Raw genomic sequence first — 18,040 nt, forward strand, 5'->3', positions numbered from 1 at the left:
TCATGAAGAAAAAGCATTCCTACAACTAGAAATAAAATCATACATAGTAAACATCTTCAAACCTATGATTATAATCTGTGAGCAGCTCGTCACTAGGATGAGGAGGCAAAGGGGGTGGTAGTTCATTTTCAGCCATGCCACTCTCAGATGTATGAAGCTCTGAAATTTAGAAAAATAAATAAATAAATGATGGCACCAGCAAATATATTACATCTGTTTGCTGATCAAGAACCATCCTGGCATGCCTACATGTTTCCCGAAGCCAGTAACAAATTATACAAATCTCCCAACTAACTAAACTAGAATTAAAATTACACCAAGCAGAAAATATATCCCTTGGGATTTTCAAAAGACCTGATTTTCCCGTTTGCACATGCATAATTAAAGATAAACACATTAAAATTCCCCTTATGATGAAGAAGAGTCAAAGTTCTATATTGGTTTTATTAATTTCAATGGATATTCTCTCTCTCTCTCTCTCTCTCTCTTACACACACACACAATTTATGCTTGATGTAGCATTCAGTAGGCATATAGCTGCAGCATCAACTGTATTGTAACATGCCTAGGCTGTTTACTGGCCTGATTTTTTATCCACAAATTGAGGTCAGTCTGACATTTTTGTGGGCTTTGAAACAGAATGCTGTCAGTGCTATGGCCATTCGTCTCCGCCTCGAGCACCAACATTTGGTGGAAAGACAACCAACAAATAAAAAATAAATCTCTAACCTGACTGGAGCAAGCAAAAAGTGAGAGAATGCCCAGGAGTTTCCTTCAACAACCTCAATCAGGGCTTTGGCAAGAATTTTAGTTTGCTCAATGTGTTCAAAATAACATCCACACATTATCTCAGAAATGCAAACACCCTAAGTTACGTTATCCTTACTCTCCCCTTTGCTGACACTACCGTTCACCACAAGAGAACAGAGAACTCTTTGCAAACTCAAGCAAGTTGGCTTCCTATCCTACTGAGAACTGGGAACCCAATTAACCTACAGCTGCTTTCAATGCAGCTTTCCTGGGATGTCTGAATAATGCAGTCTTATGCACCGATCCTTGCTATGATGCTCTTGAAGCACCAAGAGGCAAAGAAAGGCCTTGCTTAACTAATCTCTGGGACAAAGGATGGGGCTATTCTTCAATTTCAGGCTCGGTTAATTGCACATTGCGCCCTAAAGAACTTGCGTAGACTAACTAAATAAACACAACTGTAAACTGTACAAATACAGCTTAAGGATGACAGTACTCATACACACTTATGTCAGATTAATTCAATTTCTGCGGAGAGTCTTTTGATTCAGATGCTTCTGAGTCAATCCTACTAGTCCACTAATTGGGGGTGCTTCCACACTAGGGATTTATCATTCATTTTTTATGGGGCACTGATATGATGCAGCTTTCCAATCATTAATGCACCTTATTGAGATTTGCTGAGGAAATGTGCCTTTCATTGACTTGGTAGAGTTCTGAGCAGCAGTTCAAAAGTAATTAAAGTTTTTTTCTGCCCAATGAAATGGCAGCAACTGCTGGCAAAGTTACATCAGGCACGCTCAGTTTCAGTTTGAAGCTAGAATGCGGCCAGTTTTTCCCAAAAAACTTTCCCAAGTTTTTCAGAGAAATTCAGAGAAACCTCTAGCGAGGGTACAAATCCCCCAAATAGCCCCATAGGAACTCAATGGCCTGGAACACTGAGCGAGTGAGAGTTTTTTTTTAAAAAATGGCAGCCATGGAGGAGGGAGCATAGAATGGGGTTTTTGGAAAGGGAGAAGCACACACAGAGAAATACAAGGAGTAGAAAGAAACATCTCCTTTCTTAGAAGCTATTTAAAATATCCCCAGGGATGGTACACAGAACTGCCCATAGACATTATCGGAGAACTCAAATAACTGAACACACCTGAGATTGACCACCAGTGTATCCACTACACATATACGTTTCCCTAAACCCCAACCTTAAACGAGGGGGAAATGGAGAAAGAACCCCAGAACAAGTCAATGAGGACTGAGCATGCTCAGAGGGGATGAATTCTGACTGACTAGTGGAAAGAGTGAAAAGAACTTCAAAAGGGGGCAGGGTGGAATGGTGTGGCTATAAACCTGCACAGAAGCTTTCCACACTGCAACATTTTGTTGCAGTGTACACTTGTATTCAATATGGCTTTTCATTCTATAATGGATCGTAGCATTTTTCAAAGTAAATTCTGAGTTTTCTTATACTTGCCTTGGGGTTAAATCCTATGCATATATGACAGAAAAAAAGTTCCTTCAAATAATTCCTTCAAGTAATGCTGGGAGTTGTATGACTTTTTTTCTATCTAAAAATGTATAGGATTGCGCCCTTAACATCTCAAAACAACAATCCTATTATTTATTTATTTATTTATTTCATTTATATACCGCCCTATAGCCAAAGCTCTCTGGGCGGTTTACAAAAGTTAAAAACAGTAAACATTAAAAAAAAGTTTGTTAGCTGATAGCATGATGCTAGGTTTGAAGAATGCAGCCATTTTTATTTGCATGTCTATTCTTTATTAAATATTAACATTTGATAGTCGTATAAAGAAAAAATAGTTTCAGTTGAACCTGTTGGCAAATTGTATAGAAAAGAGTAGTTGGCATATTCAGGTATTTTCCCATGTAGTTCTTTCTTCCTATTAAGCTTTCTAAACTCTTCAGAACAGCCTTAAATGTTGTAGTCCCAACAAAAACTCAAGTGTTCTTCTTCAATTCATCCATGATTTAATGATTGTAAACTACTGAATGGAATCAATTAATGAATCTGTTAAGTTGACGATGATTAATAAACTAAAATTATCCTAAAATGAAGTAACATTTCTAACTATAGGTGCCTGTAGTTATGCTAAGATTCATTTCTTAAGGCAAACATTAGAACAAAACCCTACTACTTAGCCACAGAAATGACAGCAAGTCTCTTGGCAGCCTGATAGTTTTTTGGGAAGTTACAAACTCTCTGATGAGGCAGATTCCAGTAATCTTTCAGCAACAGAAATGTGAAATTGCTGGCACTGAAGTAAGACTTCTTTGAAGAGGTTGTACTAAAAAAAAAAAATGCTGTCTCTGCACAACAGCTTGGCAGAAGAACAAACCGAGGACCTCTGGGTGGCAAGTATTAGATTATTCACATAAAAATAGACTGAATGCTGGCATTTCGATATTGGATTTTAAAGTATTCCTTCAAATAATCATAGGCAAAGCACTTTTTTTTTAAAAAAAAAGTCTCTTAATTCTTTTACTAGATTAGAAGATTTCTTTTTAAAAACCCAAGCCGAGTTGGTACAAGACATATGCATATGTGCTACATGTATAGAGGTACGCCAATGAAAGTTTTCAACTTCAACGGAGAAAGTCACTGTGGTGAGTTCCAAACTGGTACTACTTAGCCCTTAATATCGAAGGCTAAAGTTATGCTCTCTCTACCCCAAATTCAATTTCTTCGTGCAATTTATAAAAACCTGTAATCCTTCTGTCTCCCCCCCCACCCCCGACCAAACAAAAACCTTTATACATTCTTTCATTTATCCTGCCTGTTATAATATTCTACTCTCTGGGATACCTGTCTCTCATCTAAAGTCTCTCTCTTCAATTCTGCACTGCACTATTCTTGTCCTTATTGTCCAGCAATTTAATCATCTACTGCACTTTTTAAAATTTCTTCACTGACTTTCCTCCCTTCCACCCAACTCTTTTGACCAATAAGTGCTATTATTACGGTTGCTCCATCTTATTTCTCCCTTTGTAACAAACTCACTCTTCTGTCTAGGTCTATTATCTTCATTATAGAGGTCTTTCTTTCTTTCTTTCTTTCTTTCTTTCTTTCTTTCTTTCTTTCTTTCTTTCTTTCTTTCCAATTACTACAGGTCACCACACAGAACTCAAAACAAGAATCAGCATATTAAACTAGAGGGAGTGTTATTTTCACACCGTGATCCTAAAACATAACAAGAGTGAAAAATAAGTGATAACATCACGATCTGGGGACCTGTAGGCATTCGGACAGGGCATATCTTTCAAAGAATGTTGATACAGTAGTACTGGCAATTAGGTTGCTGCTTGCATTTCTAGCATCCATCAAATAGTTAAAACAGGAATTAAATTAATGGCATTTTAGCCAGTCTCTGATTCCACTACTGCTTTAAATGCTACAGTCAAAAGAGTGAAATAAACTCTTAACACAAGCTAAATGTGTTGGTGATAATAGGATTAAAAAAAACCACTGGCAGCAACATTTGATATTCTAAGTACCTTACAAAATAAAAAGCAATTCCAATAATATAATGAAAGACTTGTGAGATGTAAGCATTCCAATAAATTCATTCTACAGTCATCTAAACACTTTAATAAACTTCGTATTGTGGTTTGGGCTCATAAAAGCTGAAGAAACATTTAAACTTGTTTACTGATGGTGATTTCCACCCCACAGCTAACTTAGATAACTATGCCAGATGCACAACTTCTCTAAGTTGTGCAGAACAGACTGGACCAGTAGCACATTTCCTGAAATATACCAACTTTCAAAGATAATGTCTGCTTCAACAATAATGTTGTTAAATAAGTCAGGAATTAAGATGTCACATGCCATAAATTTTTCTGTATTTCTACTCCTTCCTTTTCTGATAACTTTTAAGAAGCTCATAAAAAACCTATGGCTTGGATCCAAAGAACTGCGAGTGGAAGGGGAAAAAACATATTCATGCTGTTCTATAACTTCTGCACAAGGGCACAGGGTCGGACTAGATGATATCCGAGGTCATCCTATCTCTTATGATTCTTCTGCAGTGCAGCACTGGGACTTACATTAGTGGTGGGGTTGGTGGACTTCAGCTAGTAAGTTCTACTTTTGTTTTTTTCACAGAATCTAAAGATCTACCAGCTGCAGCCAAGTGCAAAATAATGGCTTAGATAGAGGGGCAGACATATTCTTAGAATTAAGGAAAGGGGGATATCTGAGTGTATCTCAGCCCAGAAATAAGTTCACTATCCTTTCGCACAAAAACTCTTTCCTTGTTTCACCCCAAGCTTTCTCCATATCAATAGCCTAATCTGGAAAAAAAAGTTGCTGCTATCGTTAAACAACTGCAAGTCAGAACGTTTGGTGATCAAATTGCCCACAATAGCTCTTGATCTACTGTCCACTCCTGCATTACATTATGCAATATAATATAGGGTTGGAGAAAGAAGTCCTGTGAGCAGAGCTCACAGAAGTGGATTTTTGCTGATTTCCCTTCCCTGCCCACATACTGCCAAAACATCTGCTCCAGAGGTTTGGAGGATAGTCTGGAAAAACAAGAGAGTTGATGCAAGAGGCTGCAGAGGGAAGGGGGGATTGACCAAAATTGCTTCCTCTTCCATTTCTATGAACAGCAGACTCTGATGGATCACCAGCCCTTTCTGTTGTGGAAGGCCAACTCTGATCCAAGCCCTGGTGAATGAGGAGGATACAAGCTGTTGCATTTAAATTTGTGGGCCATAGAAAGGCCTTGTGCCATCAGAGCTACTTCTCTGGATTTGTTACACGCTGCTCTTCTGCCAGGTCAGATACAGCCCTACTGAGAGCAGAAAAGGATGGCGGCTGGCAAAAGGGCGTTTTTGGAGTTAAGCAAAAGTAATGACAGCATGCCAGAAGCAGCTACTATTTCATTCCTTGAAAGTGGGCCTTCCTCAGATTATGGATTCGTGAGAATCCTTTAAGCAGCTGTAAAACTCTTTAGAAGGTGGAGACTGAGCATTTCACTTGTTTCTTGACACTGCAGGAACCACTAGTTTTCCACTGCCCTAGCGGCAGGAAGACAGCATTGGAGGAGTATTCTTAAAAGACTACTAATGAGGGGAGGAAATTAGGAGCGCTGGCGGGGAGGGCAGTTTGACTGCCCCAAGAAGTATTTATAAGACATTACAATATTACTTTTTTAAAAAAGTGCTATATACCATATATATATATATATATATATATATATATATATAATATGCTGACATTAGTTAGGATCCAAAAACAGACTACACTAGTTTTTTTTCATGCAAGGTGGTCAATTCATCCCTTCAGCAATTCAAATTTACAAAGCTAAGACTCTGGCCCAACTTACTTATGGTATTCCTATTTGGATACTGGGATTTAATGCCCAAATTGAAAGAGTCCAATCTGTATTTCTAAAAAAACTACTGGGCCTCCCTTCCTGGGAGGGGAACACAGATATTTATCTGGAAGTGGGTATTAGATCAGTTGAATGCAAGGCATGGATCGAGGCCTTTAAATGGTGGCTACGGCTCCCCTTCCTTGCAGCTCCTGGTAGCTATCTCTTTTTACTGCTCTCAGATCCCTATGTCACTCGTTGGATGAGAGAGATGGAGAAGAAGTTACTTAGGCTGGGCTTCTCTGTGGAAGCAGTAGGCAACTATGGGCTCCAGAAGGCCCAATCTCTTGTTGTTCAGAGACAAATAGATATAGATCTACAGCATTTAAGAACTGCTGCTAACAAATCTTGCTCTCCACTGCTCTACAATATTTTTAATAACTATGGACTCGCTGCAGCTTCATATCTGTATGCTTTAACCATCTCCAAGTATAGGAGAGCATTTACCCTTGCTCGCTTTAATGTGTTGCCATCAGCATTACTAGAAGGACAATTTAGTAAAATCCCAGTTAATGAACGGATATGTCCCTGTGGTTCTGGAGCAATAGAATCTGTTGAACATCTGTACAGCACCATGTACATTGATGGTGCTATATAAATAAATAATAATAATAATAATTGAACATGTCATTTTGCATTGTAACATGTACGAGGAATGTAGAAAAAAGTTAATCTTTCCTTTATTAACAGCCTTTTCTGGATGTAACCCTATAACATTGGTATTAATCTGTTTAAGGGATGTGTCCTCCCATATTACTAAAAGGGTCTCTAAGTTTCTCATGACCTCAATGCAAATTAGAAAAATAACGTTGCAATCCTTCTGAGAGAAGCAACTCACCAAGCTGTATTTTATTTTTATGACACTTTTTATCTATCCTTTGCATGTTTTGGTGTTGATTTTACTGGTCTGCGACTGTAATAAATAACAATGAAACGATGACTACAATATTTCAGCGGAAATTGTTAATTTTTTCCTTTGAACACCCGACTTCTACACCACTGACAAGGATCATTTAAATATTCAACTGCAGTTTTGGGCTCTGAAACTTGGGTTCCCAATCAACTACAAAGCAGCAGAAGGAAAGCACAGTTTGCATCAAAGAAGCTTAAACCTTCCCCTGTCATTTGAGAAAAGCAGATCAAAATAAATTTTGGGTTCATGGGAAAAAAACTGGATCGTGGTCCTTATTTTATATATAATTTTTTTTTTGCATAAAAATAAAAATAAACAAGTTTTTTTTATATAAAGAATAAACAAGCTACAATATTTCTCAACTTTCCAAAGTCTGTAATTTTGTGAACAAATAAACGCATGTTATCCCCCTGCACTTGAATGGACTTTGCTTCAAATAACTAAGAAATAATTGTATCCTCCATGTTATTTATGTAATTATTCATTCATTCATTCATCCATTCATGAAATAATTTAAATCCTGTCCTATAATTCAGATAATCTTTAAGGTGTTTTCATCTATCAAAAGAAAACATATATGGAAGATATCATTAAAAACAAATAACTAAAACCACATCCATAAAACAATAAAAAATAGGTACCAGATCAGAATCAGATACCTACATTTAGGAACACTGGAATTTTTTAAACCCTGTAAGAAACAAACATTACAGCTACAATTTGCACCTGTAATTTGTTTTATATCCAACCCTACGTGTTTGGGCAGCAAGCTAGAAAACTGTCACTTAAAACTGGAATTTGTGCCAGGAATCTAATTCACAGGTTCTGAGTCAGCTATTCCACCTTCCCTGAAATTTTCATGTCTTACAAAGTCTGCACTTACTCTAATTAATTGCTTTTTGAGTTGATGTGAGTTTCTGAAGACAATACAACACCAAAAAGTTAAAAGCAAAAGTAGGGTGCACAGCACTCACCTTTCAACCTGTCCTGGGGGCAATACGTTACAAAACACTGCACAGCGGCATCGCTACGTCTAGGAATGCTTGCAAAATTAACATTCCCTTCAGTTTCCAGTTTTGGATACACTACAACAGGTTCTGTGCGCTCCTAAGAGGAAATAGAATCACATGTATAGATACAAAATATGGCTTCTGAAAAAAATCACAGTCTCCTCAACACAGCACTCAATTTGTATATTATTTATAAGATACACTACATAAGATATTGAATATCTATTGAATCTAGCTATCAAATAGAACACATAATTTCATATTTTAAACTCTGGAAAATATTGTTTTATATTCTAAAATCTGAAACAGTAAAACAACCATTAAAAATAATTATCAGTATTTTTTTTTTACAAGGAAACAAGAGATCTCCACCTGGAACAATTCAAAATCTCCTATGATTTGACTAATTAGGAAATTGCTAGCAAATTACTGCAGTAGTAATTAATAATAAATTTATTTCTTACCCGCCTCTCCGTTTGGATCGAGGCAGGGAACAACAATAAATATAAAATATATAAAACTCAATTAAAAAACATAATATACATTATTGAAACATCCTAAAATTCCACTGGATAGGCCTGCCGGAACTCCACACATTACAGCTGGGCTTGTGTAGAATAAGTGGTTCTATGATTACACTAGGACTGAATCAAAGCTACGTATAGTTAAGTCTGAGACGTAAGTTCTCAATTCAAATTGGGTGTGGAGTGGGTGGGGGGGACAGAAGGAGGGCAAAACTAGCCTACCTCTTTCACCCTTTTTCTTTGCTACTTCTTGTTTTTTGTTTCGTGACTCCTCCTTACACCCACAAGCCAGCAGTCACCTTTTTATGTTCCAGAATTCTCCCTCAGAATGATGCCATTCTGTAGAATTTTTCCAAGGGGCATTCTGGGATATAGGATCAGCATCCACCTTAAACTGAGGCAGGGGATTTGAGGCCTTCCCTCATGATATACAATACTTCACATCCCTCCCTCCTAATCCCTCTCCTTATATCTCGTGACTTAGATTATAAGCCTGAGGGTGAGAATTGTCTGCTGATTTTTGGAACTCACTTTGGGACCCTTTTTGTCTGATGAATGAGGCAAGAATGCGTTAGATAAATAAATGTTTTCATCAACAGATTACCCCACCCCCTGATGATTTTAGGCATTCCTTGTGAAAATGTTGATCTATTCAATTTGATCTCCTCCTATTGCTCTCACTACCGACTGACTATCAAGCGACATCATCAGATTGGCTACATAATATTGTGGCATCATCCCACTCCTTGTATGATTCCTGATTAGCTATGACAACCTTGATAACTAATCCAGGAAAGAATAAACATTTGAGGAAGGGGGGATGGCACAGAAGCAATTGCTTTCAGGAGAAATTATGGAACAAAATAGTGGACGGAGGGGGGGCGGGATGAATATTCACACAATCCAAATGTTTTTTCTAAAATATTTCTAGCCCAACAAAATTAGCATTTTGGCCTAGAAAGTGGAATCTAGACAATATTCGGCACAGCCCCAGTTTACACCTAGCAAAGGCAGAATGCAGAATACAGCTTCTTCTGACCACAACTGGCTTCCTATTATTACTCCATCTGTGAAGGCAGCTTGTAGCCTTGTCAAGACAAGAAAAGCTGTGCCAACGGTAATTTTTTGACAGCCAGCTGGTTCCCTTCTCTCAGTGTCTGCCACATATGTGCTGTAATGAATGCGTACCAGAATGGCTTTGGAAGTAAATGGCAAACCCTTAACCCGTATCTCAACATATTTGGCTTTTTAAAAGTTTTTCTCTCTTCCATCAACAACCAATCCAAATTTCCTCTGACATTTGCTTTGTAAAAATAAACAATTAACTAAATAAAATTAGTTAAAAAAAACTTATTAACTGTACTACTGTAAAAAAGAGAGAAAGACTTCCTCCTCCCACACCCCATTTCTACTAATATTAAAAGCATACTGTCTTCATTCAAAATCATGCGGAATTGGCCTCTATTTTGTGAATTTAAATTTACAGGGAAAGTATATCTTGCTTTCACTGGATTGTGAGAATTACACTTGCACTGGATTGTGAGAATTATCATTTAAAAATCTCGACCTTTACATATAACGAATGGGGGGAGACTAAAGTTAGTTCAACTTATGCCCCACTGGAATTAATAGGACACCTTAGCCATAACCTAATTCAAGTCCATTGATTGCAATTGGGACCAAGTTCAACTAAGTTATTCTGGATCCAATCCAATGCGTCTGTGTGTATATGCATTTCAACCACATATGGCTCAAGCAGTTTTGTGACCCCCCCTGATTCCGCTTATGGTTATTCTGAAGGTTTGATCTATTCAGGATCCAGTTAAAGTAGTTTCTTTGGATTGCCAAGATGAAACTAGACCATTTGTGAAAAGGAATGACAGTTTATTGATAGAAAATGGATGCAGAAAAACAATACAAAGAAAGCTCACACATCTCTTCACCCTACGGAGCTGGCAACTCCCAAAGAGCTAGCATTTGCTGGGACCCGAAATCAACAGCAAATAGAGATCTTTCCTTTGAACCTCAAGTGCTCCAAGTTGGTGTGCATGTTCCCCTTGGAGCCTCAGCTCCATCATTTATACTCTTTCTGATATTCTAGTACATGCCCCAAAGCATTGCAGGCAGGTAATGAGTTACCTGTCCTATGACCAACAGATCCCAACATTCCAACACAGGGGCAGGATCCTCCTCATTTCCTCAGCAAGACAGAACAGTAAAGAAAACAGGAGATTAGGAAGTGGCTTAATTTGAGGATGACACCCTTATCAGTGTCGGACAACTAGCAATTGCTAAGCATGTGTGGAGCCTGTTTGATCGATACCCATCTCTCTCTTTGAGAAGCCACAGAGTCTCCCAATATATCTAGGGCCTACTCTAAACTGGAGGAAATGGGGAAACTCTGTGTAAACTAGAAAAATCTGGAAGGAAGAAAGTGAGTTACAGAAGATAGCAGGGATGCAGAACCTGTTTCAGCCCAAGGGGCATTTCATATTCTACTGGTGGGACGGAGCAAGAGGCAAAAGAGGTGGGGCCAAATACTCCCAACATATTTTAGTTTAGAGCTTTTATTTGCAGCAACTAAGCCTCAGAAAGAGTCATTTCAATGTTTTAGAATGGGGAAGAAACTGAACAAAAGCCAACGAACACCAAATGATCGGCTGAGGGAAAGGTGTGGGGCCTCATGGGGAGGGCAGGATTAGGGTCACAGGCATGAGGTTCTGCACCCCTGGGATACAATAATTAACCTAGGATAGGGAAGGGGGGGAATAAGCCAAATAGTACATCAAGAGGTAAATTCAAGAGAGAGAAGGTGGGTTTTCATAATTCCTTAACGTGAGGCAAAGAAGCGACCATAGAATATTTAAAGGGAAAGACTTCTGAACAAAAGGGACCACAAGAAAACGAGGCTGCTAATAATAATAATAATAATAATAATAATAATAATAATAAATGTCTTAGGTGAACAGAGGGACTAACAAATAGAAGAGAGAAAGAGCAATGCAGATGGAGAAGAAGCAAGATGAAAAGGATGTATCGGCTAAGAGAAGAAGTTTAAACTTCATATGAAGCAGAGGAAGCCAGTGAAGGGAAACAAAAGGAGTGACATGATAAGACCATGATTAAATCACCCAGAAAGAAAAAAATAAAGAGCAGAACTAATCTCTGGGATTACTGTTCTGAACACAACATAGAATGAGAGTCTGAATAAAAGTTTCAGTAGAGTTAGGTAGATTTTTTTTAAAAAAAAGAAACCTGAAAAAGAAATAAAGGAATCCACGATAACACCCAAACTCTTAAATTGTTGAGAAGACTGAAGTATGATGTTGTCAAGTGAAAGAAAAATAGAAAGTACGTGTGCATTTAGTTTGGGATAATTTAGACAGATATAGCCATAGACAATTGGAAATATTGGTAAGAACAGAAGTAGAGAAAAATCTAAATAGAACTGGACAGCATTCGTGTAACAGTGATATTGTAAGCCAAAAGAAGTAATCAGATTGTCAAAAAGAAGTATATAAAGAGTGGACCCCAACTGTAAGAGGAAACTGAGGTGAAGAAGGAGGAGGAGGAGGAGGAACTGTGAAAGAAACTTTAAAAGAACAATTCGTGAGATGGGAGTGAAGCCAAGAATACAACACTACAAATCCCAAAGAATGAAGAGAACTAATAATTGTATTAAACTGATTAAAGACAGAGAGTAATAATAGAAAACCATGCCTATATCCCGGGATTGTCCCGGGATCATCCCTGTGCATCCAAATGACACACAGGGGATCCCAGGAGCAGGCAGGGAAGATCCCTCCAGCTACTAGGTGGCTACTAGGAGGAGGGCTTTCTCCGCTGTGGCACCCCAGTTGTGGAATGAGCTCCCCAGAGAGGTCTGCCTGGCGCCTACACTGTACTCCTTTCGTCGCCAGCTGAAGTCCTTTTTATTCTCTCAGTATTTTAACACTTAATTTTAACTTAAATTTAAATTTTACTGTTCTAACTCTGTATTGTAATCTTATATCAATTTTGCTGTGTGGTTTTATCCTGGTTGTGCTTTTTATACTGTATTTTGTATTTGTGCTTTTAACATGTTGGTTGTTTTATTATGGTTTTAATTTTTGTGAACCGCCCAGAGAGCTTCGGCTATTGGGTGGTATAAAAATGTTATAAATAAATAAATAAATTCCTGGGATTTCCCTTAGGTGTAGAAAGGGCCTTTGTTTATTTGGCATATATAAGATTAGAAACTTTACACAAAACAGTGTCTGGAATGCTGGAGCTGAATGCTAGTCTGAAAGAAAAAAATAGGCACTGAAAATAGACAAATCTCTGAAGTGGTTTTAAGAAGAAATAAAGAAAAGAAACATGATAGTAGCTGAAAAGGAGGTGATGATACAGATAAGTGCTTTAAAAACCCAGAGAAACAATAGTATATTCAAAGCAAGATGACATGATATCTGATGGAAAGAAAATCAAAAGAAAGAATATCAAAAGGAAGAGAGATTTAAGATATGTGCAAGAGGAAGAACAGATGGAGTAATTGCTACTAAGAAGCAAGAGAGAACTGGATCAGGAAGCAAGTGGTGGGATTAACTGAAAAGAGAAGTGAAGCAATAAAGACTGAAACTATAAAAAATAAGGAAAAAGAGAGCGAGAGGTTCTAGTACAGTGGGAATAGTAATAATATTATACTCAGAAGAAAAGGGGGAAAAGAACGAACAGACATTTTAACCAACAATATAGCAGGAAAGCTATTAGAAATGCAAGGAATGGGCAAAGAATGAAGTTGGAGAAATGAAGTTAGCAAACTGACAGAGGGTAAGAAGAATATCGGATAAGAGGAGAAGAGTAAAATCACAGAACAAATGAATAAGAGAATTCGTAATGAACAAAATCAGGCAGAGCAAGATTTGCACTGGAGATGTTCAGCAGCTCTAATGCAGGAGAGAGACAAAGGAAACAAAATGAAATGAGGGCGCAGGAGTCTACGGTAGGAGGAAGAGCGGAACAAAAAGAGCGGCACATATTACAGAGACTGCAGAAGATTGAAAAGGTTAGTGAGAAGGGAAGCAGAGAACAGAATATAGGATCTAAAGAACGAAGAGCTTGAAATGGCTGGGAAACTCAAGTAGAAGGAGATGTAAAAGGTTAAAGCTAACAAGACAATGATCTGAAACAGGAAAAGGAAGACTGGAGACAAAGCATTGGGGGTGGGGGAATAACCAGGTCTAAAACATGACCACCAGAAAGAAAGGGAGCATGACACGAGAGGAAATCCAAAAGATACAGAAAATGCCGAGTTGGAATGTGAGCCAATATGAATATTAAAAGCACCACAGTAGGAAGAGAAGATGAGACAAAAGGGAAAAGCCAAGACTCAAAGGACTGTATCCAATTGTGTCCATCTTCCACCAGAACAGGCACCACTAGCAGAACGGGCACCTCTCCCCTGCAGTCTCCCTCCCAAATTTGCTCCTGCACTGGGGACCATCGAGGGCAAATTTGGGAGGGTGCAGGCAGGCAGGGAGAGAAAAGAGAAGTCCAGTTCCATGAACAGAACATTAGATGTAGCCCAAAGTCAGGAACAAAATACAAACAAGGATCAGGAGAAGAGAAGGTAACACAAATCTTATAGATTAAAAGGAGAAAATAAACAACCACTTTGAACTGGAGGCAAGGGAAGAGAATTGGCACAGCAGCCAAGAATCCTCTTTGACCAGGGAGTCAGGTGACTCCAGGAGTGAGGATGCTAATCTAGTGTTACTGGCCAATAAAAAAACACCTCCCAATATGCTACCTTTGCTCAGTCTGGGCAATTGTTAATGGAACCCTTCAAGTCCTACCACAGCGCTGCCAAACCTCTGCTGTTTGCCCTTGGACCTGAAAGCCTGACAAATAAGAATATCATTCCATCTAATAGGACGAGTGCCTATCTATGTGGAAGCAAAGTGTAGTGGTCAGAGTGTTGGACTTGGAGTTGGGAGATCCAGGTTCTAGTCCCCACTCAGCCATGGAAGCTCACTGGGTGACTTTGGGCCAGTCACAGACTCTCAGCCCAACCTACCTCACAGGGTTGTTGTTGTGAGGATAAAGTGTAGAGGAGGAGGAGGATTATGTATGCCTCCTTGGTTTCTTTGGAGGAAAAAAGGTGGGATATGAATAAATTAATAAAATTAATAAATAATAAATAAAACACAACCACCCAAAAATAAGAGAGTGGCTTCTACATATTCAGAAGACTCCCTAGGTATGCAGAAGTATATACAGGTATAAATTAAAAGAAAAATAAATGACTATAAATCCAAGTATTGATGCAGCAAAGACCTGCGCTCTTGCAGGGATAAATGCATAGATGTAAGAAAATATGAGAATAACTAATTTCACTGTCTGGAGAGGGAACGTCTGGGCTCATGTTGAACACCAAAGGTAGGAATTTCTGCCTTTGCTTCTACCTTTTATTTATGCAGGAACACACTGTTGCCCAAGAACAGCTATGTGGAAATCCTGGATTTTTCCTTAATTTTCTATGGGCATGTCTTATTTTTGCCCAGGTGGCAAAAAACGAAAACGCAGGGGTTACAAGGCTCAGAGGTTTGGCAGGGTGTATAAGTCTATCAATTTAAACTATAGTTAAGATATGGAATTTTTTAGTGTCTCTTGGGAAATGATCTGGGGTGGGGGAGAATGAGGGGCAGGTGGAGAACAGTTGAAAAAATGTTACAGTGTCAATTGTGGGGGAGGGAGGAAAGGACAATGGATACTGGGAAAGAGAAAAGTAGTCAATCAAGTCTAAGAGCTGTCCATTTCCTGGAGGTGGTGGGGTGGGGGAGAGATAATGGTTAGAGAAGGAAGTGTCAAGTGGCTAAACAACTCCCCTTCCTTTCATGAGGAAGTCGAGGAAAAATTACATATTTTCTCTCTCCCACTCTCCAGACACCACCGCTTGAATGATCAAGGTTCAGGACTGGCAGCCAGCCCCAGACGCCTAGCACTTTACAGCACGGGAAGGTCTTGAGAACCAGGCATCCTTTTTCTCTTCCCTGTTCCTCAACCCCCTGAGATGCGAAGTCTGGGGCCCTTTCGTCCTAGGAGAGTGGGGATACTCTGCAGCATTTATATTAATCTTCCCACTTGGCATGAAGATTAATGATACAGCAACTATATAACCAGTGTACTAATGTTCTTTTTATTAATTAAAAAATTGCATATTTTTAACCAACGTAGCATCGCCCTCCAACACAGATGCCATCCTGTCACAGATTACTATGTATCCTTCGTGCTACAATTTGCAACTCTCTTATATGGTTCTGAATAAATTGCAGGGGCAAGCTATTACGAAGTACAGGTACCTAGTGGGAGAAACAGCTTTAAATTAACAGCAACAGGGGGAAAATCTGCTTTCTAGTTCTTTGATAAACAACAGAATCAATAGCTCAACAACTGATCAGTATGCTGCCTAATTAGAGTATTCAGTTAGTGAAACAAAGCTGTCGTGAAAAGGTTCCATTAGTGTCCCAGCCAATAAAATAATAATGGATTTTTAAACACATCCTGCTAGACCAAGCTGGGATACAGCAGGGAGGGAAGTGGTTCAGGTAAGGGAAAGAATGGGTCATGGCCCTTTTTGCTATAGTCTTCAGCCTCAAATGGAATTACAATTGAACTGCAAGCACACCCTATAAAAAATAATTTCTGTTTAAAATGAGTTTGATTCAATCAAGAGCTCATTGTGTATTCTTCACAGGGCACATGCTGGAGGTGTGTGCACATTTCATACATCTGAGTGATGTACAAAGATGTAAGGCAGGGATGATGACACAGCTTTTGGTACCAGATTACAACAGGCTAGTCAATGCAGGGTGGGTATATGGGAAACCCTCTTTAGAAAAACCTAAGTCAGTGTCTTAGGCCTTAGCTAGACTTAAGGTTTATCCCGAAATCGTCCCAGAGTCATCCCTGTTCATGTAAACGACACACAAGGGATCCCGGGAGCAGGCAGGGATGACCCCAGGATGACCCCAGAATAAACCTTAGGCCTAGCTAAGGCTTCAGTTTCAGCAGACCAATAGGGTGCTAATTTATGGATAAAATTACAGGTGACTATTCACCAAGCAAAGGTATGGTTGTTTTTCTTTTTAATTTGGGTATAGTAAAGCATATGTTCCTGTTTCTACAGTCAGGTAACCCTTGTTATTGCATTATAGCAAAATACGGATTTAAACTAGATGCACAATTTTGTTCTGTTTCTCCTAAATATAAAAGTTAAGGAAAATAAGTTCTCCTGAGTGGGCAATCTAGATTCCTCTCATATCTGCAGTTTGACTCCTAAATCCTGTGGCCCAGAGTAACGCAGCTGAAAATCTCCTGGATGAAGATCCCGGCCATCTTGGACTGGGTGACAAGGAGGGTGCGGTGCTTGTGCCAAGTGCCTGAAGTAGCCAACCTGTGTCCGGCATGGACCATGCCTGTTCAGTTGGAATAATTATCTATAGGTTACCAATGGCCCAGGCCTTTGAGACTGTTCCTGTATACCTTTGCTAAAAGCAACCACCTTAACTGTTCACTTCTGGGTGTTTCTGACACACCCCTGCAAGCCTCTCTTACACCCTAAGTAATAAAAATTATTGCTTTCAAATGTTGTTCTCCTTGATAAACAGTATTTTTTTCCTTAATGATCCAAAATGTGTGTCTTTATTGCATGAATGGGTACTGACGGTGGAGGAAGGGACTGAGAGGATAAGGAGTCAGGGGCTGTTCTTCAGCTAGTAGGGTGCTATCTTCAATTGTGTTCAGGGGTGCTATAATGGCTGGTGTTTATGGGCATAATAAATATCTCCATGGAAATAATTAATTATACAGGGTTTGCAGCTCAGACATCAGGTGCTATTTCACAGGTTAGGGGTTCTCTGCAGAGAATGGGCTAAGAGCTGGGTAATTGGTAAAGACAGAGTTAACCACTAACCAGTCAACTTTTTGGGTTGCTAGAAAATTTCATTAAAAGCCCATGAGACTGCAGGCAGAAACCTTGCAGCGAGAGATTCCTTTGTTCAGGAAGATCTGGAGGAAAGGGTTAAGAAATAATGGCAGAAAGCCTCTATAGGGTTTGTGCAGGAAGGGGGAAAGAAAGGGAAGTTTTTGGACTATGTTTGGTTTGGGGCATGCTGAAAGTGGCTGAAGATTCCAAAGAGGAGAGTATCCATGTCCTCTTCCCTGTTTTTGAAGCCAGCTAATGTTAAGACAAGTGGTGATACAATGAAGATTGCCACAAAGGTGCATGGGATAGCAGCTAGGTAATTGCAGAGCAGATGGAAGGACAATAAGACAGCATTAAATGAAACAAACCACAGTTTATTTGTTCATCTGAGTCAGATCCTGATTTGTTCAATAAACCATGGCTAAACCAAACAAAGACTTAGCATAACATACAAACGCAACCAGTCGGTAGTATCCAAA

The 18,040-nt window shown here is 39.0% G+C and overlaps 1 protein-coding gene across 1 annotated transcript in view; it reads right to left on the bottom strand.

The window, feature by feature from the left end:
• Window positions 1–18,040, bottom strand: part of PARD3B (par-3 family cell polarity regulator beta) — a 542,042-nt gene that overhangs the window by 310,254 nt on the left and 213,748 nt on the right. Inside the window, exons 13-14 of the mRNA XM_063116135.1 lie at window positions 8,037–8,169; window positions 63–159 (exon numbers count right to left, since the gene is read on the bottom strand). Of these exons, the coding sequence (XP_062972205.1) occupies window positions 63–159; window positions 8,037–8,169 (230 nt within the window). The remainder of the gene's footprint in view (window positions 1–62; window positions 160–8,036; window positions 8,170–18,040) is intronic.

The sequence above is a fragment of the Elgaria multicarinata genome, chromosome 2 (genome assembly GCF_023053635.1).
Source record: "Elgaria multicarinata webbii isolate HBS135686 ecotype San Diego chromosome 2, rElgMul1.1.pri, whole genome shotgun sequence".
NCBI classification, from domain to species: Eukaryota; Metazoa; Chordata; class Lepidosauria; order Squamata; family Anguidae; genus Elgaria; species Elgaria multicarinata.